The 24,403-nt window shown below is 37.6% G+C and overlaps 1 protein-coding gene across 1 annotated transcript in view; it reads left to right on the forward strand.

Moving 5' to 3' along the window:
• Positions 1 to 24,223, forward strand: part of map1sa (microtubule-associated protein 1Sa) — a 35,917-nt gene extending 11,694 nt beyond the window's left edge. The window contains exons 3-7 of the mRNA XM_073844240.1: positions 14,384 to 14,466; positions 15,096 to 15,236; positions 15,350 to 18,527; positions 19,881 to 20,095; positions 22,757 to 24,223. Of these exons, the coding sequence (XP_073700341.1) occupies positions 14,384 to 14,466; positions 15,096 to 15,236; positions 15,350 to 18,527; positions 19,881 to 20,095; positions 22,757 to 22,912 (3,773 nt within the window). The 3' untranslated portion in view covers positions 22,913 to 24,223. The remainder of the gene's footprint in view (positions 1 to 14,383; positions 14,467 to 15,095; positions 15,237 to 15,349; positions 18,528 to 19,880; positions 20,096 to 22,756) is intronic.
• Positions 24,224 to 24,403: the final 180 nt, after the last annotated feature.

The raw sequence follows: 24,403 nt of genomic DNA on the forward strand, positions 1-24,403 counted from the left end.
TTATTAGTTGCTGAAAACACAAGAGACAAGAAGTAAATAGAGGTTTGTAAGGAGTGAAAATCTTCTCCATGTGCGCAGACTATATGTTGGCCAGAATCTTTTATCCTGATTGGGCACAAATGGGAAAACCTAACAAGTCCCTTTCAGTCAGGCTGCAGACTGGAGTGGGGCTGAAAAGACCAGCAGCTGATAGAACAGCTGAAATTCTCCAGGCCTCAATCATCTTCACCACTTCACATTAAACCCATGCCACCCAAGGGAGTCCTCAGGACCTTGTTTAATGTCTTGGATATTCTTCTTTGGCCCTGAATCATTTATCTCAAAGGCACAGTGATGTATTGTTGCTGAGTGTTAGAGATCATTGCCTGGACTTCAGCAGTGGAGGCACCATTGAAGTCTATATTCTTACTCATGGCTGGATATAAAAATCCTCTGTCCGTTGGGGTTTCAGTGCTGGACTAATAGATCCTGTCATGACAGGTTAATTATTTTGTGTTAGTAAAGAGTGGTTAACACCCACATGAATCAGTCAAGCTATAGTTGACACCTGCATGTCAAATTTGTCAGCTTTGCTGAAGCAGGTCGGGGTGGACAGTATTTGTCTTGTTAGCATGGTCATACAATGAGGGTTAAATCAGCAGTGGCTTTTCTATTTTAGCAACCAGCTGCCGCCTTCCTGGCTGTTAGCAATTAACTGCTGATTATTGTGGTTTCAAAGTGGGTCTGTGCTGGAAAGTTTCTTTGTTGAAGTTACATCACAATATGTTTTCTTTTAGATGTTCCTTATAATATTACTTTAGATGGATTTGGCTGAGAGGTGTGTTGGTTTGAGCTGTGTATTGAGAAAGCTATCTTACTGAAATGCTATTTTAAACTTGGTTATTCTTCTTCTTCTGAGACTAATATTTCTGACTGCTCCTCCTCCTCGAGCTTTAACTCTCCAAACTCAGGCCAGATCTTCAGACTGATCTGACTCCAGTTGCTGTGTCTTTTCTAACTGATCGGACTTATGGTTTTACTAAAAATGAGGATTAATACTGGGAAAAATCCCATAGACTTACATTGAGGGAATGTTTAATTTATAGCCACTGGAATCATGCTAGTGACATGCTAATCAGGCTAGAAACATGCTAGTAACTAGCTAATAATGCTAACAACAGGCTACTAATGATAACATTATGCTACTGACATTCTAATCATGTTCGAAACATCCCAGAAACATGTTAAGGACATGTTAATCATGCTAATCATGCTAATAACTCTCTGATCATGCTAGAAACATGCTAACAACATGTTAATCAAGTTAGAAACATGTTAAAAACATGCCAATCATGCTAGAAACATGCTAGTAACTTGTTAATCATGCTAACAACAGGCTACTAATGATAACATCATGTTAGCGACATTGTAATCATGTTAGAAACATCCCAGAAACATGTTAAGGACATGTTAATCATGCTAATAACTTGCTGATCATGCTAGAAACATGCTAACAACATGTTAATCAAGTTAGAAACATGTTAAAAACATGCCAATCATGCTAGAAACATGCTAGTAACTTGTTAATCATGCTAACAACAGGCTACTAATGATAACATCATGCTAGCGACATTTTAATAATGTTAGCAACATGCTAGTGACAGGCTAATCATGTTAGAAACATGCCAGAAACATGCCAACAACATGGTAATCATGCTAATAACATGCTTAGAACTTGCTAATCATTTTAGAAACATGTGAAGGACAGACATGTTAATCATGCTAATAACTTGCTAATCATGCTAGAAACATGCTAACAACATGTTAATCAGTGGGTCTGTGCTAACAACAGGCTACTAATGATAACATCATGCTAGCGACATTGTAATCATGTTAGAAACATCCCAGAAACATGTTAAGGACATGTTAATCATGCTAATAACATGCTAATAACTTGCTGATCATGCTAGAAACATGCTAACAACATGTTAATCAAGTTAGAAACATGTTAAAAACATGCCAATCATGTTAGAAACATTATAGTAGCTTGCTAATAATGCTAACAACAGGCTACTAATGATAACATCATGCTAGCGACATTTTAATCATGCTAGCAACATGCTAGTGACAGGCTAATCATGTTAGAAACATGCCAGAAACATGCCAACAACATGGTAATCATGCTAGTAACATAATAACTTGCTAATCATTTTAGAAACATGTTAAGGACATGTTAATCATGCTAATAACTTGCTAATCATGTTAGAAACATGCTAACAACATGCCAATCATGCTAGAAACATGACAGTAGCTTGGTAATCATGCTAACAACAATCTACTAATGTTAACATCATGTTAGCACCATTCTAATCATGCTAGCAACATGCTAGTAACAGGTTAATCATATTAGAAACATGCTAACGACATGGTAATCATGCTAGTAACATGTTATTAACTTGTTAATCATGCTAGAAACATGTTAACAACATGTTAATCATGTTAGAAACTTGTAATGTTAACATCATGCTACTGACATACAAATTATGCTAGCTACACGTAATCATGTAAGAAACATGCTAGAAAAACATGTTGATCATGCTAGCAACATGCTAGTGACAGGTTAATCATATTAGAAATATGCTAACAACATGGTAATCATGCTAGTAACATGTTAATAACTTGTTAATCATGGTAGAAACTTGTTAATCGTGCTAGTAAAGTTAACATCATGCTAGTGACATATTAATTATGCTAGCTACACGTAGTCATGTAAGAAACATGCTAGAAACACGTTGACCATGCTAGAAACATGCTAGTGCCTTGCTAATCATGCTAAAACATGCTAGTGCCTTGCTAATCATGTTAACATGTTAATGCTAACAACATGTTAGCAACCTGCTATTGACATGTTAATCATGTTACAAACTTGTTAGAAACATAGCATGCTAATCATCTTAGAAACAGGTTAACAACATGCTAATCATGTTAGAAACATGCTAGTGCCTTTTTAACATTGTTAGAAACATGCTAACAGCATGTCAATGATGCTAGCAACACATTATTGGCATGTTAATCATGTTACAAACATGTTAGAAACAAAGCATGCTAATCATGCTAGCAACATGCTAAATAAGTTAGAAACATGCTAAAACATCCATCCATCAAGCTTTAAGCTTAAAAACTACTTTAAACTTGAATCTTTTTCTGACTGAAAACCATAACATTTCTACAATTTCTAAAACTTTTAAAAACTTAAAGTTGTTCACACTTTCTGATTAAGTTAAGCCAACTTAAACTTTGCCTTGACAAACTTTTTTATCTAGTTTAATTGTAATTTTGTGCCTAATAGTTTTGCTGTTTTGAGTCTTTTTTTGGTTCACTGTCTGAATTGAATTTGTTTTATGTATATTAGTGACAGTGACATAAGTATGCATTTAATGCACTGGTTTATCATAAATGGACATTACAAAATGGTATTGACTTTAAATCCAGCAAATTAAGCTATAAATATGATGCACTTTGAAGTAAAATAAGATTAAGATAAGATTTGGTTCATATGTCCTACCATGGCTTGGATGAAATAGCGTCTCTGATCTGAACTTCCCCTCGGGCTCCAACCGTTCCCTTCATGAGCGTCACCTCATAGAGTCGTCCACTCAAAGACCCGTCTGTGACTGTAAATGTCTCTGTGCCCAGAACAGCACTGCCTTTCACTGCTGCACTATTTGTCTGTGTTGTTTAAGAATTAATATTTTTGTGCTGTTAAATCACAGGGAGCTCAAGTTCTCAGTGTTTTGATTTGGCGTGTACAATGAAGGCACTGTGTTGAAAGCAGCAGGGTTGGATATGATTGGGAAAAAGTTCAAAACAGCCTTGCAGCTATAGGGAAACGTGGAATTCAGTCATAAAATTAACATTTATAGATTTACATTTCACTGCAAGTCATATTCTTATAAAGTGCAATGTACAATATAATGCAGAATTTGGCAAACTTTAAATGAATAAATCAAAAGTAGTGCTGTACACTTAAGAACAATGTGGATTTGTGTCTATGAATATTAAAGCACAAAAACATTTTATTTTATATAAAAAATAGTGATTTAAAAAAAATCTTACATTTCAGATTTTTTTTGACAATTTTCCCTCAGAATTGTGAGATATAAACGCATTTCTGATAAAGTCAGTATTGCGTGATTTTAAACTCACAATTCTGAGAAATAAAGTCAAAATTGTCTTTTTTCTCAGAATTGCATAAAAGTGTCAAATTGCAAGATATGTTTCTAAGTTTTTATCTCGCAATTCTGACTTTATTTCTCACAATTGGGAGTTTATATCACACAGTTCACAAATAAATTAACAAATATATTGTACTTTACATTAACAAATATAAATGTACTATTTATTTTTTATTTTTTGCAATACTGTACTTTTTAAAAATGTCCTCTTTTTATTTCTTTTCATTTTCATTATGTTTTAATCTGAACCGTAAACCTCCAGCACTTGTTCATTATTCGGAATTGTTATATATATATATATATATATTAGGGGTGGCACGGTTCACAAAACCCACGGTTCGGTTCGTATCACGGTTTTAGGTCACGGTTTTTGGTTCTGTATGGTTCTTGTTTTTATTTTTTTAATTTTAATCTTTAACACTCCAGAAGTTTACTTTGGCATATGAAATGTAGCTTGATTATCCACAATTTAGGATACATTATTAAAAAAAAAGTTATATCATGTAATCATGCACAAACGGAATTGGACTTGACTTTAAGCACATTATTGAGACCATCTCTGAGGAAAGCTAGGGGAGATTTGATACAGCAAGAGAAAAGACATTGATGACATGCTTTTCATTTATTTGGCAAAAACAGGACAATGTGTATCTCCACAGGAATTTATGTGCCTTTTTAGCACATAAAGATTGAACTGAAGAATTAACTTGCATGTCTACCAACACACTGGCGTGATGTCTTCTCAGATTAGAATTGTTGCCATTAGCATATTATATGCATTTTCCACAATGCTTGCACACAGTCTCAGTTCGATCTATTCTTTTATTCCCGTCTTCATCATAGGTAACATGAAATCCAAAATGTTCCCACACAACTGACCTGGCTAAGGGGCCGTTCACATGAAGCGTCTTTTGCGCACTCAAGTTTGTTATTTCAAATGTAGACGCGCGGTATGCGCGCTCGTAATGGAAGCGACGCGGTGCGACACGCTCGTTTTTTCCAGGCGCGTCCGCGCCGCATCGAGATAAAAACATCTCAACTTTTCAAAATTCCGCAAGCTCACCGCAGACTGTGAGACATGAACCAACCAATCAGCTTCATCCTTTCCTTTAATAAAATTGAAAGCACAGCCAAGCTGGATGAACAGCGTATCATAGCTGGCGCATCCTCCAACTCCGTGCAGCCTTCCTTATCTCTCCCACTTGCCATTTCTACACGTGACGTAACCTGCAGCACTCCACTTTTACTGTCTCTATGTCTACACACACCTCTTATTTCGCGCAAAAAGGACACATATATACACACACACACACACACACACACACATACATATACACAATGGGTACGGAAAGTATTCAGACCCCCTTAAATGTTTCACTTTTTATTTATTGCAGCCATTTGCTGAAATCATTTAATTTCATTTTTTCCTCATTAATGTACACACAGCTCCCCATATTGACAGAAAAACACAGAATTGTTGACATTTTTGCAGATTTATTAAAGAAGAAAAACTGAAATATCACATGGTCCTAAGTATTCAGACCCTTTACTGTGACACTCATATATTTAACTCAGGTTCTGTTCATTTCTTCTGATCATCCTTGAGATGGTTCTACACCTTCATTTGAGTCCAGCTGTGTTTGATTATACTGATTGGACTTGATTAGGAAGGCCACACACCTGTCTATATAAGACCTTACAGCTCACAGTGCATGTCAGAGCAAATGAGAATCATGAGGTCAAAGGAACTGCCTGAAGAGCTCAGAGACAGAATTGTGGCAAGGCACAGATCTGGCCAAGGTTACAAAAATATTTCTACTGCACTTAAGGTTCCTAAGAGCACAGTGGCCTCCATAATCCTTAAATGGCAGACGTTTGGGACGACCAGAACCCTTCCTGGAGCTGGCTGTCTGGCCAAACTGAGCTATCGGAGGAGAAGAGCCTTGGTGAGAGGTAAAGAAGAACCCAAAGATCACTGTGGCTGAGCTCCAGAGATGCAGTCGGGAGATGGGAGAAAGTTGTAGAAAGTCAACCAGGCAAAGATGAATGCGGCCAAGTACAGGGATATCCTGGACGAAAACCTTCTCCAGAGTGCTCAGGACCTCAGACTGGGCCGAAGGTTTACCTTCCAACAAGACAATGACCCTAAGCACAACAGCTAAAAGAAGAAAGGAGTGGCTTCACAACAACTCCGTGACTGTTCTTGAATGGCCCAGCCAGAGCCCTGACTTAAACCCAATTGAGCATCTCTGGAGAGACCTAAAAATGGCTGTCCACCAACGTTTACCATCCAACCTAACAGAACTGGAGAGGATCTGCAAGGAGGAATGGCAGACGATCCCCAAATCCAGGTGTGAAAAACTTGATGCATCTTTTCCAAAAAGACTCATGGCTGTATTAGATCAAAAGGGTGCTTCTACTAAATACTGAGCAAAGGGTCTGAATACTTAGGACCATGTGATTTCGTAGAATTCTACGGCCCGAAGTCAATTATTCCGCTTATACTACAGTTACCACACCTCAAGACATCGATCAAATTATATATTTCAAGACATTCGTCCCGTTTTTATCCTTAAAACGCTATTGTGAGTAGGATTAATTTCTTACGCAGCTCATTCAACAGCTTCGTTGCTAGTTCCAAAACGTCATTTTAGACCTAGTAACGACGCTTGGGCTGTTAATAGCAAAATAATGCCGTTAATAATGAAGCTTAGACAGACCGACAGACAAGCAGACAGACGGAAAGAGTGAGGGAGAGAAACTAAGTGTATGACTTTACCTCTCTCACGTCTGTGTCTCTCAAGGGTGACTGGCAGCATCGTCTCTACTAACAGTTAAACTTTAAGTTCATTTTCTTCAAGACCACGCTGTTGTTACCTCGCGAGTGAGAGCTGTCATGTCGTTTTTAAGTTGTTAATCGTCAGAGCAGCGCTAACAACATTAGCGCGAATGCTAACGCGAGTGCAAACTGTAACGTTATGTGTGTGTGTCTGTGAGGTGAGTGAGAAGAGGGCGAGAGAAATAGAGTTTGTGCTTTCCGTACATAATAAAATGTAATGTATTGTGGAAAAAAACATGGAAATAATCTGTCGTTTTTATCCTGATGTTTACTGTATTTATTAGTTTGGCCAGTGTCATTGTGGGTTTTAGTTATTTTGCTGTTTTGGGCTGTAAGGACCTTTGAAATAACTGAAATCGTATGGCGAAGTGATATAGACATGCACTGCGGTCTAAAGCTGCCTGGAACTACGTTCGCCGTGCGTTTCCCTGAATATAATGCACACCTCTAGAACGTTCGTCAGCCAATCAGATTCAAGCATTCAATGGCCCTGTAGTATAAATATATATAACATATCATTATATACGTGTTTTAAGCCTTCATTTGATTACCACTGTTTTTGATAATGAATTGAAATAAAAAAATCATTAAAAAAAATAGAAGTAAGCTCCGCGAATGAACTGTGTTCCGATTGACATGGTCCCTGCTCAGTGTTCACTTCTCCCTACTCCCATAGCAGGGGATATCCGTTGACGTTTACTACACTTTCATTCATTCAGATATTTGCGCTGCGCCTCCGCGTACAGCGTCTGAACACACTAATAGCTCAAAGCCAGCATATGTTCCATTTGAAGGTAATTAAAGCGTGCACGACGTGAATTTAATTTGTATTTATTTACAGATGCATTTATGTTACACTTCTCTAGTAAGTTTCATCTGTGTATGAAGATGCTGTATGCGGTGGTGTAGCGCAAATATGTGAATGAATGTTACGAAGTGTAGTAACGCTGGATTAACTGGTGACAAGGCAGAAATGCTTCTCTTCTCAAGTAATAGCATTTAGTACTGGCATTGTTATTTCTACCTGTTTGAAGACACAGTGCACGTTTTGTTATTAAAGTTATTGTTGTGAGATGATCCTGTAATTAATGTTTAAAAAAGAAATTCCATATAAAATTAATTGAAGAAAAGTAGATTTTTGTAAGCCTGCTTTGTTACTTATATTTTATTTCTAATGTTTTCAAGGCTCAGAGCATTTTATTTTGTTAAAATTATTTTAATATGAGAAGATGCTGTAATGTTTATACATTTCTTTTATTATAAAAAAAATAAAAATACATTGAGGAAAAGATTTTTGCTAGTATAACTATACTATGTTAGTTACAGGAACTAATTTTATACCTTTTTCGAAGGCACAAAGCACTTCCTGTAATGTTTAATAATTTATTTTATTATAAAATAAATTTAATTAAAGAAAATATTTCTGTATAGGCCTATGCTTTCATTTACAGTTCTTAAAAAAAAAAAAATCGGAATCGGCAAAAATCGGAATCGGCAAAAATCGGAATCGGCAGGTCACACTTACTGAAAAATTGGAATCGGAATCGGCCAAGAAAATTGCAGTCGGTGCATCTCTAATTGTAATTATTTACAATAATACGTTAATTATTTAATTGATAGTTTTATGGAATTAATTGATAAAGCATGTTTTGGTGTACTAAAATGTTATTCTAAACCATTAAATCATAATCCAGAAAATTTAAAATGGCAAAAAATAAATGAATAACTAGATAAAAACGTCTAACATGATTACCAAGTTGGTTGGTTTGTTGCTAGCATGTTGCTAGCATGATTACCAAGTTGCTAGTATGTTTCTAGCATGATTATCAAGTTGTTAACACATTTCTAACATGATTAACGTGTTACTAGCATGTTTTAGCATGATGTTAGCATGATTAGTACGTTGTTAGCATGTTGCTAGCTGAATTAGTAAGTTGCTAGTCTGTTTCTAGCATGATTATCAAGCTGCTAGCATGACTAGGATGTTGCTAGCATGTTTCTAGCATGATTAGCAAGTTGCTAGTATGTTTCTAGCATGATTAGCAAGTTGCTAGCATGTTTCTAGGAAAAGAAGAATAAGTTTAAATAGCGTTTCAGTAAGTTGTCTTTCCCAAGCCAACTTCTTCTTTTTTCTCAAGCCAATTTTAATTATAATATTTGGGGGGGAATTTCAAAGGGCTTACACCCACTACAACCCGTGTCTAGTCTGTAGTTCATCACTGGCCACTGTCCTCCAGCCTGTTCCTGTCATCAACCCTGTCTGTCTTTCTGTCTGTTCACACCGGCAGTTTGGATGTAGGCTCAGTTCCGGCTGAATGTGACAGGTATAGCGGGCCGGTCATTTCCAGGCACACATGCTGACTAATCCTGACTAATCTTTGAGCAGCTGTTGAGGAATGTCAGGGGCAGACCGCTCTGATCTCTCTGATCTCTGTCAAGCGTTTTCTCCTTCCTCTTCCTGGAAACTGATTTATATCCACAGTGCTGTCTGTGTGCTGTTCTAATGTATAATCAAACACTTTCGAATGATAAAACTGTGTGTAGCACCGCATCAATGAGTCTTTTCGTCCCTCATTATGAGTTAATGCAGTGTTCGGTTTGACAGATGATAGCGGTTGTGTACATTTTGGATATAGTGAGCAGATTTGTTCTGAAAGAATCTCTTCCCAGATTATCCCTCCCTAACATTTTGGTCTCGTTTTTATTCTTTAAAGAAAATGTCAATAGATTTTCGTAGGGCTGTGCAATTAATCGAAATTCGGTTTCAATTTCTGCTTCAAACGATCATGAAAATGCAGTAATCGAGATGAAACGATTTTTGCGCCCCATTCCTCCCCCTTTCCAGTGGTGCGATTTCGCTCCTCCATAAAAGCCTAATTTCACATTCAAATCAGGTATATCATTTATAACCCTACGCAAACACAGGAGAATACATCAGCACATCTCTATATGCTAACTGCTCATCGCGATTTCAAAATAAAATTTTAAACCCTCGCCCTGAGTTTACACGTTTTGATTTTCACATATTCAACATATTACAGTGCCTGCAGCATTTCTGTCGTAAAGAAATGGCCAAATATGAAATATTAAGTGGACGTTTGAATTAAATGTTTGTTGAGTCAATATTAAACAAGGATTAAACAAATAATAAAGTTTAAAAAAAACAATCGTCAGGCCGTTGGCGCCCTCTGCAGGCATTTGTTATAATGCATAATGTACATTAGCTTTACTGTTTATAATACATTATGTATTTGAACCGTTTTGTTCAATAAAACCATACGACTACTTGCTTTTAATACTTTATTTGAGCTAATTATTATTGCCTCATTGCTATTATACATGTACTATATATGTAAAGGCTATTGTTAACTTGGATTTACTGTATTATAAAAAAATATATATATAATCATCCGATTACTGGATTAATCGTCAGAATAATTGAGGCCTTGAGACGAAGAACCATACAAGTCCATATTTTTACATTTTGATTAATAAGATTTTTTTCATTTGGATTGTGAACATTATATTATATATTTTTATTTTACTTGAAAATAGACAACAAAAGCTTCTCAATTCTAAGGAGATAACATTTTTCAGTGTCAGTATTAAAAATCAAAAGTTATTGTGATTTATATTTCTGAAATGTGGAAGAACGGTATATGTCCAGTTAGTGTGGAATAACAGTATAACTCCAGTTCATTATATCACTTTAAACCACTAAAGATCTGATTCCTTTATCTTAGTTTTAATACAGTAACAGAAACTTCAGGTTAATATTAAGCATTTATTTCAAGCTTATTGTTATTATTATTTAAAAACAGAAAATACAGTATGAACAATGTACAATACATAGACCCTCTTACAGTACAGACAATAACAATGAATTATTAACAAAAAACAATATATAAATTAATAAATAAATAAATAAATACAATGCAGACATACATCATAGCTAAATGTTATACAATGTATGTTTAGATAGCTCCAATAGTGCACCTTGTCGTTTTTTTAGAAAAGCTGGCGCAGCGCACCTGTGTATATACAACTTCAAACTGTTCTCGCGCTCCGCCATCTCACAATATAAATAAATATATAAACAAATAAACTCTGCTTGCCGTACTTTACACAGGACTGGCGGGAAATGTGAATGAATACAGCTTTATTATATATGGTATGTGGTTTATTTTGATAGGTTAACTGTTTATGCGGTGTTTAGCGCTCCTCAGCACGTTCAGAGAGAGAGAGAGAGAGAGATCACATCACATATACGGTTCTTCCACTCACATCGTTCGGTGGATTTTTCCCTGGTTTTTGTTCTCCTCTTCGAGTCAAATATGGTTTTCCAGTATCCCTCAAAGCCTTCCTTACTCTGTCCTTCCATTTGGTCATGTCGGCTCTCTTTTTTTTTGCCGAGGTTTGCCTTTTAATGTCCGAAGCGGACATGACAGCAAGCGGCATCTCCATTCTTCTTTGTGGACATAGACGGTTTTTCCGCGTGATGCTATTTTAACGTTTAAAATGCGGGCTCTTGGTCGCGCGAAAATATCCCCAAACTGTTTCTGTATACAAATTTCACACATACAATTAATGCCACGTGGTTATCTCATTTTTTGTTTTTTTGGACTTATACGGTTGTTCGTCGCACACACTCAATTGGCAGATTACTCGATTACCAAAATAATCGATAGTGGCAGCTCTAGTCCCTATTAATATAGGTATAGTGTAGCAAGCTCCTTTTTGTTAGTAGTTCATAGTGTTGCTAGCTACATACTGCCCTCCAAAGGCAAAGCGCAGTAACTACACTTGGTCAAAATTGAGTTAAGGCTTAAAATGGGTTTGCGACAACGTTTTTGTCTTGTGCTAAAGTCTCCTGGTTCAATTTTGTCCCGTTTCAGAGAAACGTGTGTGTCAACATGGCAGTAACAACAAAATCCAAACTAATACCATATATCGTGTAAAAACTTTAAAGGCATTTTTCTCAGTTTCAGTGTTGGCGTAGTTACTGCACTTTGCCTTGGTAGGGCAGCATAGTTGAAATACTGTCAAGGTACGGTTTCAGCTGAACTTTCCAGCTCTTCACAGACAAGGCTACGATCTGTTTGTCAGAGCAGCTGGTCCCAGCAGAATGTCCTGAACGCAGCAGATAGATCAGATTAAACCCCTCACCCCTATTTACACAAACGACACAGAACAGGACCAGCTGGGTGCGTGTTTGTACAAGAGCCTCCAATATGTCTGGAAGTGTCCCTTCCACAACATGAGTTGCACATATGCTGCTATTCTATTTCTGTTCTGAGGAGCCGTGTTCAGTTCCAGATGTGATGGTGTGTGTTGCAGTTGTTTGTAATGCGTGGCAGGGGAAGGGCTCCGCTCACATAATTACTGTTTGATAAGATCTGAGGCATGGCGAAGGCGGTTAAGGAAAGTTTTATTATGGTGGTGCACAACAACAGTGCTGCGACTCGATTTCTGCAGATGCTGTTTTCATCGCATCGATTTCTAGCTGAATTATGGATTTGTTTTGGAGCTGTGCACCAGTGGTGCTAAATAACTTTGAAATTGAGAAGTTTCTCAAATTCAAACTTTGAATGAGGCTAGAAGGATCCATAGAGGGGATGTTTTAAAAATAGGAGGTGTATGTTTTAATATTGAAACGAATGGTAACACTTTAGTTTAGGGACCAATTCTCACTGTTAACTAGTAGCTTATTAGCATTCATAAAGCACATATTAAATCATATTTTAGATTCCTTAATCCAATCCATACTTAAACTTAACAACTGTTAAAAGTGCTGAATTTCTGTTTTGATTACTTTTCGATTAATTGTCCAGCCCTAATTTGATTTAAAACTGTTTTTTTGTATGTTCTTTTTGATAACGCATCAAAATAAAAGTTAGGTTTAACTTGAAGAAATTATGACATGTGTTACTACTGTACAGTTTTTTGAAATACTATTCAAAGAATAATACTGGTATTATATCAATTATTATAATTTTAGTTTATTTTAAGGAATGCCATTTTTCTTCCATGTTTTAATTTTAACAGTAAAACTCGGTTTTCCAGCATTTTGTTTAATAATGAAATTGTTAATATTTCAGCTGGTTACATTTTAAAAGATTACCTAAATTGTTCATGTTTTTTATTAATTTTCACTGCCGTTTTCAATAATAAATGTGTATTAAATCATGAACAAAACAAAAATTATAATAATAATAGAGCACTATTTATTTATTTTTAATAATTCATGCCATTTGATTCACTTTTCATTTGATTGCCACTGTTTTTGATAATGAATTTGAAATAAATCTTTAAAAATAAATTCATTGATTGGACATGGATTTTGGTTCACTAAAATTAAATTTGCAAACCATTAAAATATAATCCAGAAAATTTAACACAGAAAATAAGAAATTGAAAATTGGGGTAAAAAAAATTAAAATTAAATTTTAGAGAAAAAAAATAAGCATGGAATTTTGGAGGAGTTTATAAGCCAATAGTGAGAATTGGTCCCGAAAATAAGTGTAACCAATATAATATATTTAAAATGATCAGCTGTTGTGTCTAAATTTAGTTGGAAGGTCATCTGGTGTGACTACAAAACTAAAACGTAATCTACAATTTCGCTCTCATGTTAGCCTGTAGCCATAGATATTGTTTCTCAACTTCTCTGTGACTAACTAGAGACTGCAAAGATGTTGTCATAGCACTACGCCTGCATACAGGAAGGAAAGAGATGCTTCCTACCATGTGTTTTCAACTAGTCATGCTGCAAAGTAGAGGCTAGAATTACCATCAGCTCACATTTGCTCATTGTTTGTGGAAAGGACAGGAACATGTCATGCAGCCGGTCTTAAACATCCATTTTGTGACCTCTTCAACATCCTGTACTTCCTAATCCACTGCACCAAAATCATATTGTTGTCATGAACAATAAAAGTTTGAGGAAGAAGAATAAAACCTTATGACTACAGCAATAAACCCATGTGATGCAGCAAGCTGCGATTCATATATGCTGCTGATGTGGCAGTCTTTGCACCGTTGTCTTGGTGAATAATTTTCTGATTGGGCATTTCAACTCGAGGTGCTACAGTATGCTATTCTATAACCCAGTAAAAGCCTCATGGCTTCCTAGCAAGTATCATTGTGACCACAAACTCTGTCCTTGCTATGTACAGTATATGTTGCATTTCTAGGATTGCAACTTAAAACATTTGTTTTATTTGTAGTGTTTTGCACCTGTTACTAAGTACTAGAATATAAACTAATTTCCCACCGTTTATGGTCACACACAAACTTTTTAAAAGACCACACACTTTGTCTCCATCCACAGGCCAGAAGACCCTGCAGCACAGCGGGGATGTGCTTGAGACCCAAGTGATAGTCAACCCATCTCATGATTTGGTTTGTTCAGAGGTGAGTGTCAAAGTGCTTTTGTGTAGTTTGCAATACACTAATATCAACACACATGCACTTAGTATAACTTGTTTGTAGCTTTAATTTAAGTATGGCTGACGATACAAATTTAAGCAACTTTTATCTTTTTATTGGGCTATTCAATTTCTCAAATAAGATGTCATTAAGGTCCTGTCATAATTGCAGCTTGCATGATTCTAGACTTTGTTTTAAACTTTGTATTTCTAGCTCTTCCTGTGTTGTGCCCAAGCCTAAATCAAGGTCAGATTAACATTTGGTTTTATGCTGTAGACTTACCTTGATTTCCTTATGTTTGAACTGATAAATATTGGTTTTGCTATTACTAGTAGTATTACACACATGCACCCTCAGTTCCTTCACTGTTCTCTGTCCACTGCAGTTCTTCTCTAATAAATGTATGAAAGCTATTTGACTGGTATTTACTCAGCGTTAGACCGTGTTGACACATTCCTTGAAGTACCTTGTTCGGTTATATTTGCTCTTGGTATTTATTTGCTATCCAGGGAAGCAGCCAAGTGTCCTCTTTTAATCCCTCTTAAAATTTTGAAAGTTTACCTTTTAAGTGTAACAGTCATTGCACATGTTAATGCTTGTCTTTATTTTCATAGGTTCGTCGACTCATTTCTGATACGTCTCTTCACAAGCTGCTAATTCTTGCTGGGCAGTGTGTTGAAGAGTCTGGAGACCTTGTGTTACAAATAGGGTCTTTTTCACTAAACGACTTTATCCAGATATTTACAGATGAAGAGGTCAGTCAACTATTTGTCAAACAAGTGGCTACTTTTTAAATGTTTCAAACCATTTACATGTAAATTAACTTTAATTATACTGTTTTCTAATAGATTTTTTACCCTCAAAACAGATTGGAGATCTTCTGAGCTCTGCAGATCCTACTCAGAAAGCCAGCCTAACTTTGAGCTGTCCCGAATCTGGGATGTGGAAAAATTCTCAGTTAGAAAAGCATAATTTGCAAGATTATATAGAAATTAAAACCAATCCTCCGTTAGTGCTTCCAGAGATGGAGGGCCTTCAAGAGTTCACAGAGTATCTGTCAGAGTCTCTTGAACCTCAGTCGCCTTTTGATTTGCTTCAGCCACCCAGTACAGTTGGCTTCCTAAAACTGTCCCGTCCTTGCTGCTATGTGTTTCCTGGAGGAAGAGGTGACTCTGCCTTCTTTGCTGTAAATGGTTTCAACGTCTTAGTCAATGGGGGGTCTGATTCTCGATCCTGTTTTTGGAAACTGGTGAGACATCTAGACCGAGTTGACTCAGTATTGCTCACCCATGTTGGTGTGGATAATTTACCTGGTATAAACAGCCTACTTAACAGAAAAGCAGCGGAACAAGAAGAGGAGGAGTCCGCTGGATCGCAGAGCAACGAAGACTGGCAGAGGAATCTGATATCGCCAGAAATAGGGGTAGTATTTTTCAATGCATCAGAAAGACTCAAAACATTACAGAGTGACTCCAGGGTCCTTCGAAGTTGCGATCAGGGTTCCCTAACATTACAACATTTAGAAAGATTGTCAATTTTTCCAGAACAGCTCAGTCGCTCTGCAGGGCCAGTCATTGAGCCAGTAATTCTTTTCCAGAAGATGGGTGTAGGTCGACTAGACCTTTATGTACTCAATCCAGTCAAAGGTAGCAAAGAACTAGAGGCTTTCTTGCAAACTTGGCCTGGTAGCACTCCGAATACAAAAGCCTCAGAAATCCCTCTAGAGTGTTTGGTGTCCATATGTGCGCTGTTGGTATGGCATCCAGCTAATCCTCGAGAAAAGATCATTCGTGTTCTGTTTCCTGGGAGCACTCCAGAATCCAAGATCTTTGAAGGTTTAGAGAGACTAAAGCATCTAGAGTTCCTCAAACACCCTGTAGTTAGTTTGAAGGACCTTGAGGCATCAAAATTGGACAAACAACCAAAGCGTGCTGGGAGCAAGGAAAGCCTTAAGAGTATTTCCAAAGAAACTCGACCTGGTAGTGCCTTACTCAAAGACAAGGTAAGCAAAGTAGATTTGAAAAAGCTAGACACTAAAACAAAAACTAAACCCACTACTGAGACTGTTCCAAAAGAAGGCAAAGAGGGTGAGGAAAAAGCAAAGCCAAAAGATGATGTAAAACAAAGAACTTCTAAGCCTGAAAAGCAAGTGCCTAAGAAAGAACCTGCTAAAGATGAGAAAAAGGAAGTTAGGAAGAAAGAGGAAAGGCCACCGACAAGTATTGCAAAAAAAGATGAGAATGTAGAGAAAAAGAAAGAGCCTGTGAAAAAAGATCTTGGTGCAAAGCCCAAGAAAGATATTAAACCTGATTTGAAAAAGGAGATTAAGAAAGAGGTCAAACCAGAAGACAAAAAAACTACCAAAACCGTTGGTAAGGACATTAAGAAAGCCACTGGGAATTTGCCAGGAAATGTAGAGTCTAGAAAGCCAATTGGCAAGAATAGCTCACTTAAGAAAGACTTCATGGTCCCTAAAAAGGATTCATTGGCCAAAGGGAAGCCAAAGTTAGACAAAAAGGAATCTGACAATCTGAAACCCTCAAATGCAGACCAGTCAAAAACACCTGAGGACATTACTGCCCAACTTGAAAAGTTGGGAATTGAGAATAAACATGAGCCATTGGAGGATGTTGAAGGCAACCATGTGAGCTCAAGAACTGATTGTAATTCTGAAAACAATGACAAGCAGGTGAATGGCTCTACAGCAGGTACTGATGAAAGTCCAGAGAAGTTTCGGAGTATGGATGGGGCCCCTGGCTCGAACAATGATATGGGACTTCCCTCTCCACTTGCAAAGAGTGAGAAAAGTGTTAATTTTGATATCACGCCAACAGAGCTTGATGGATGCCTCAAAGACTGTACAAGCTCGGATGAAAAAACCCTTGAGTTAGTTTCCCCCACAGACTCTGGGAGGAACAGTTCAGGACATTACCCACAATCTCCTGACAGTTCTTCTCAGGTCTCTGGTGAGGATTGCAAGGTAGGTCTCAGGAACAGTCAGCAAGTCTGCAAGAACTCGATGGCAGGTTGTTCAAGAAGCAATATAGAAAACAGCTCCATATCATCACAAGATAGACAATCAAGCTTTCTCTCCTCAACTTCTCTTAAAGATACTCTACCTGATGCCTCTCCCAGCATCACATCCCTTCCTGCGGAGGTTGGCTCCCCACACTCCACTGAAGTAGACTATTCTTTATCGGTTTCCTTTGAACAAGTGCCTGTTTGTCATTCACAGGAAGAGAGCTTGCCATACACTAATGGACATTTAGTGGACCGTGACCCAAAAACAGATATGTCTTTACCTTTAAGATCATCTCATAATAGTCACCACGGATATGATGATTCAGAGAATCACCTCTTCGGACCACAGATTGACATCCTTCCACATGATGTCGATCTATGTCTGGTTTCACCTTGTGAATTTAAGCATCACAAATCTCCGGAGAACCAACAAGGACTCTCTACTGAGGTTGCTGCCTCAAGTTCTGACCTTTCTCTGGATCCAGAGTGCAGTAGTAACGATCATCAGTCTATGGAAGGTCAGGAGACGACATCCTCTGTCACTGTCTCTCTCATCTCCGTTTCTGATTCTGATGTGCCACCAGCCACTGAAGAGTGTCCATCTATTACTGAGGACTTGGACTCTGATGAGGACCCTAGTGACATCTTTCCACCACACCATCCTCACAGCCATCCTAGCAGTCATTCAGCACACCACAATTCCCAGCATGTCTCTGAAGACCCTCCACCTGCCCCAATGAAGGATTTACCACCACTGCCACCCCAGCCTGGTGCCTGCATGGCTGACCCAGAGGCTGATGGTCAGAGTAAATCTTCTAAGAATGTAACATCGAAGACCAAAAAAACAGCACCTGTGTCCACAAAGACTGCATCTGCAAACATTGTAACACAAAGTGGCAGGACAAAGACTGGTACTCAGGTGTCTGCTAGTGGAACTATTCGGTTAACATCCAGTCTTGACACCAGACCTGCATCCCGCAATGCTGTCAGTGGATCTAGACCAGTGCCTTCAAAGTCCTCATCCAGTAAGTGCTTATTGTTTTTTTCCAGAAATATATGAATTGTGCATTTGTGGGGGATTGGTCCGGATATTCGCCTGGTCAATTAGAACGTTTTTTTTTTTTTTTTAGTGAAGATGAATCAGAGTGGTTGAATTTAAAGGTAAAATATATCTCAGAGGATTTTAGCATGCTAATTGTAAACTTTGGATTCTCTAATAGGTTTGCGTCTCCAAAGCAGGGTTCTCCAAACATGTTCCTGGAGGGCCGGTGTCCTGCAGAGTTTAGCGCCAACGCTAATTAAACATACCTGAATCAGCTAATCAAGGTCTTGCTAGGCATGCTAGAAACTTCCAAGCAGGTGTGTCGAGGCAAGTTGGAGCTAAACTTTTCAGGACACCACCCTTCCATGGCATAGTTTGGAGAGACCCCTGCTCTAAAGCTGTGTTCACACTGTCAGTCCAAATCCGATTATTTGTGTATCCACTTGGATTCTGATCTAAATGACAGACTGTTCTCACTTGTTAATCGCAACTGTTCAGATTTGATTTGTCTCTTGACACTTTTTCATTTAACGAAATATCACCTATGCTAAAAAACGACCAGCAAACAGACAAGATGCTTTCTTACAATATGACAAAATGCCTTCGTTGTGCTGGATTGTGTCTTGAGGCAGCAGGAGAAACATGGGAAGCTTGAATGCGCAGTTTTATTTAAAGAGGTGTATAGCGGGCAGTATTTGTAATTTTTGCACTTTGAAACAGCACAACCTTGTTTTTTTGCAAAGAGATTCTGCTTACTTTCTGCAAACAATGCCTGATGTTTTTACATTTTACATTGCATAAGAAAGTGACATGCAAAATCTATGCAAAACCTGATCAGAGGTTAGATTTCAATAGATATTTAAACCACGTTATGAATGTAGCTTGAAACAGATTTGTAAAAATCATATTTGATGTAATGTTTTTGCCATTCACACTTGCTAAATATGATCGGATTCCAATCAGATATGCACAAAAATTGGATTTGGACTAACAGCCAGAATAAGGCCCTTACGTTCATGCCCTCAAAAACGCTACTACTACAACCATTAGTTGTTAGTGGTCAGTGCAAACCAGTGACCTGAACTCTGGGAATATATTCTGTTTGTTCAATGGTGTTCAGTGACCATCTTTAATAAAAATTCTAAAACTTGAATCACAACCAGCTCCAGATGAATAGCAGCATTACATTTTATAAAGTGTTTTTTAAAAAAAACTAAGGCCCCAAGCTTTCGATTTATATTGGAATGGATGAATGGAATAAATATGGAGCATAAAGGGAGGGAATAAATGTGCTTTGAAGTCCAAATGTGCATAATGTTATTGCTTCTCTTTGCAGGTTCTGTTGGCGCAAATTCAAGTTCAGTACCCATCTGTTTGGACTTGGCATATTTGCCCTCTGGCTCAGCAGCTTCCACTGTCGATGTGGAGTTTTTCCGGCGCCTCCGTTCGTCCTGCTATATAATTAGTGGAGATGAGCCTCACAAGGAAAGAGTTATGAGATCTATTCTCGACTCTCTTTTAGAGGGCAAAGCATCCTGGCCAGATGTGCAGGTGAATAGATTTATATATTGTTTTATTTATATATCACCTCCCCCAAGCTCAAGGTGCTTTAGAGCAGTAAAACAAAGCAATAGTACATGCCCAACGCAGAACCTTAAGAACAATCTCTAGCATTGTTTGTACAGTTTTAAAGGAATAGTTCACGTTTCCTCACCATCGCCAGGTCCGGTCTCTCCACAAGTTGATAGTCACATGTAGGAAATTGGTACACACTTGTAACTAGGGGTGGGAAAAAAAATCGATATTGCAATATATTGTTGTGCTCTCTGTCGCAATAAATAATCGATACACTAACGGCCAATATCGATATTTTATTACAACACAAATGATTAATTTACCCGTCGTCAGTGTCACTGTCACTACCCAATATCTACCATTCTGTTTGCGGGGGGCGCTGTTCGAGTAAATAGGCGTAAAGTGGCGGAAGCAGCGGCCAGTGAAGAACACAAGTTATCTTACAACATCAGAGAAGAAGCGCAGAAAAAAAGAGAAGTGAGAAGAATGGCGGAAGATAACGAAAAACAAATCAAAGACGCACCCGCATGCTGATCAGTTACGCCTGTTTCACACATACTCCGTCTGCAGTGCTTATGCGTTGAGTATTTTTTTCCGCACCCTTGTTAACGGATTAGAGCGTTCACACTGCACGCGGTTGCTGTGCAAGTGCATTGAATAATACGTTGTTTATTATACGTTGAGTTTAAACGTGAATATATCTAGAATTGTATTAGTGTACTGTGATAAAAGAGTATCACAATGCTGAAAAAGCACGTTTGTATTTGAAATCAAAATAACGGATAAATGGTGTGTTTGTGGTAAACCGCCGCGGATCAGGAACGGACTGCAAACGTGTCCTGTGTGAAAGCAAAACGAGTCCGTGCTGCTTCTGCATCGCATACGTAACGCACACGGACTGCATACACACTGCAGACGGAGTGTGTGTGAAACAGGCATTAGTGTTCCTCAAGAAGAATATGCATTGATGAGACCACTGTCCAGGTTAACATAAAGCACTTTACAGTAACTTACTACTGACGTTTCAGTATCATGGTTTACACGTTAGTTAATGTTCATGTTGTTTTTTAATGTTCAGGCACTTTTATCTGTCTAGCTGTACAGTGTTTACATTTAAGACCAGGAGGCAGTGAGTTATTATGCAAATGCATATTTCTTTGCACAGTGTTGGAAATGTTGGCATTAATAAATGCATAAGATTTCCTTATTATGGGTATTTTTTTCTTTTTCAGTCACATATATCGTGATATATCGTTGATGAAATTTCTTCCAATATATTGAATATCGTAGATATCGTGAATCGCGATATTATCGATATCGTGGGCCACATATCGCCACAGAATTGAATCGTGAGTTACCTGTATCGTCCCACCCCTACTTGTAACACACCAATATCTACAAAAAAGTCTCTTGGAGCAAAATCTGAAACCTAACAGGAAGTCTGTTTACCATTTCCAGGTGTTGTATTTTAACAAACTCCTCCTAGAGATTTAATCACATCAAGATTCAGAAGTGGGTGTGGCAAAATGGCTCGATAGCTCCACTTACCCAATTTCAACAAAGTGCCCCGCAAGCTTTGTTTTACATACATGTACGAAATTTGGTAGACACACGTAACACACCAATACCTACAAAAAAGTCCCCCAATACGAAGTCCGAAACCCAACAGGAAGTCTGTTATTTGAAAATTTCTTTGCAAGTTTTGTGCCGTTTTTTTTTTTTTTTTTGCCATTTTCAGGTGTTGTATTTAAACTCCTTCTAGAGATTTAAACAGATCAACACCAAATTTGGTCATCGTAATCTAAAGGCCTTTGTGATGTTAAATTGCGAAGATTTTGAGTTTTCATTAAAGAGCGTTTCTATGGCGGCCTGTCAAATTTCGATGTTTCGCCATGAAATAGTAGGCATACAATGTCCGATCTGCCCGAACTTCACATGTTTGATAAGAGTCCTATCCTGAACACATCTAAAGGCCAATATCCTGTAATAATTATAGCGCCACCTGCTGACAACAGGACATGATTCTCGTTTTACACTAACTTAAACATACCATATTCAAACTGCACCAAACTTTATATATTTGATAAAAGTCCTGTCCGGTTGACATCTTCATGCCAGTATTCAGTTATAGTCATAGCGCCACCAGCTGGCAGTAGGAAGATTGGCACATATAAAAGACTTTGACATTTTCCCTCCTATATTTACCACTTTAAATGCATATTGTTCACCATTTGGGTTTTCCTAAAGCCACCGGGTGGCGGTGAGCCCGAGGGCCCTTTCAAAGCTACTTGCATTATTATTCTCCAAAATAAATCGCATTTTTGAGGGGCTAAACATGCTTGAAAACTCACAAAAATTTGCACATAAAAACAGAAGGGTAAAAATGTCTAATATGGGTTTCAGAAGTGGGTGTGGCAAAATGGCTTGATAGCGCCACTTATTTACTTTCAAAGACGTGCCCCTCAAGCTACATTTCACGTACATGTGTGAAAATTGGTAGACGTATGTAACACACCAAAACCTACAAATAAGTCTCTTGGAGCAAAATCTGAATCCCAACAGGAGTTCAGTTATTTAGAATTTTCTTGTGTCGTTTTAAGTAAAAGTGGTATTAATATTTTAACCATTCACCCACAGGTGACTTTGATCCCCACATTTGATTCGCTGACTATGCACAGCTGGTACCAGGAGACCCACGAACGCCAGAGAGATCTAGCAATCACGGTACTTGGGAGCAACAGCACCGTAGCCATGCAGGACGAAACCTTCCCAGCATGCAAAGTGGAGTTTTAAAGACACCTGAAGAATCACACCCCATGCCTGTCACTAGAGCACTTCTGTTCACTTTCCAAATGTCGTCTCTCATTTTCTCACATGTTCTTTCTTGAGCAGCAGGATGAAGATTTTATTGCTATTCATTAGGAATTGCATCTGCACTTGCTGCTTATTAAAATGGTATGGATTGTGTGTGAACAGGGTAGACAATGTTGCCATTTCTTTATGGCTGTTTTTAGCAGTTTTACATTTGTCCGTGTCATTTTATTCATTGCGTCTTGTTAATTATCAAGCATGTTGGTCATGTTTCATCTGAACATTTTACCTTATTTCATTGTCCTACGTATACATTTTGCACAGTTTAGATGCCCCCTGAAAAACTATGGCAGAATAGAGAAAAACATTTGGGTTAACACGTTGATATGTTTGTATTCCAGCGTTTCACTAAAGATTCTGCACTAAATTATGCACAGTGTTGTTTTTTCCTTTTAGTGGGACCTTCAGTAAGTTTTCTTTTAGAGAAAATGGGAGCAATTAAAATATGTTTTGTTTCGCAGAACTGAACCACTTTTGTCAATACATGAACAGACACTGAGCTATACGGGCTAGATAAACACTTCACTAGTGCAGTATTTTATACCAAATAGATTTTCAGATTAAAACGTACAGTGGAAAGTGTGGTTTCACAGTGTAAGCCAGATAAAATAATTTTAGTGCATCAAACGACTTATGTGAACACTATGTAACAAAGTGAAGTATTTTTGTGAAGCATATGAAAATGTATGTAGTGAAAGCCAAGACACATTTTAATTTTGCATTTATTAAGAGTGGAGAATATTATAGTCTTTCTTTGCTTTTTTTTGTCCCACTTTGGTAGAGACGTCTTATATGTATACCAAGCTGAATGCCTTATAATTCTTGCCGTCAAAGACAAACACTAAAGCAGCATGTCATTCATGACACGCAATTTGAGTTATGAATACTTTTTGCTGATCACCTTGCTTTTCTGATTTTTACTGAATGTGTACTTTGTCACAGCAATGGCTGCTATACTTTCTGAGAAATAAAATGTTTAATTGATGTCAGGTGGAGACATTTCCATAAAACATTTTCTTTTTTGTTTGTTTGGACCTTTATAATTGCACTTTTATTTTATTTTTCTTTCTGAGCCGATAGTTATTTTTCAAAGGTACAAGAACTGTTTCATTTTTTTTTTTTTTTTTTTTTACATATTTTCCTTACAAGGAGAAACCAGCCAAAAAAAAAACAAAACGAATATCATAGCGAGTGTGTTAAATGTCACTAACAAGCTTAGATGTTTCAGTACTGAATTCCACAATGTAAGAATATTTTCAAATGTTCAATAAATTAATTGATAAATTAAGAACGAACGTACAGTGTTTTTCTTTCTGTAATGAAAATTCTCCAGAAACCATATGTACCCGAACGACAAAAATGAATTATTTTGGTTAGAATCATTTTTTGCAAAGAAGGCCTAAGGGAAATATT

The sequence above is a fragment of the Garra rufa genome, chromosome 7 (genome assembly GCF_049309525.1).
Source record: "Garra rufa chromosome 7, GarRuf1.0, whole genome shotgun sequence".
Taxonomy (NCBI): domain Eukaryota; kingdom Metazoa; phylum Chordata; class Actinopteri; order Cypriniformes; family Cyprinidae; genus Garra; species Garra rufa.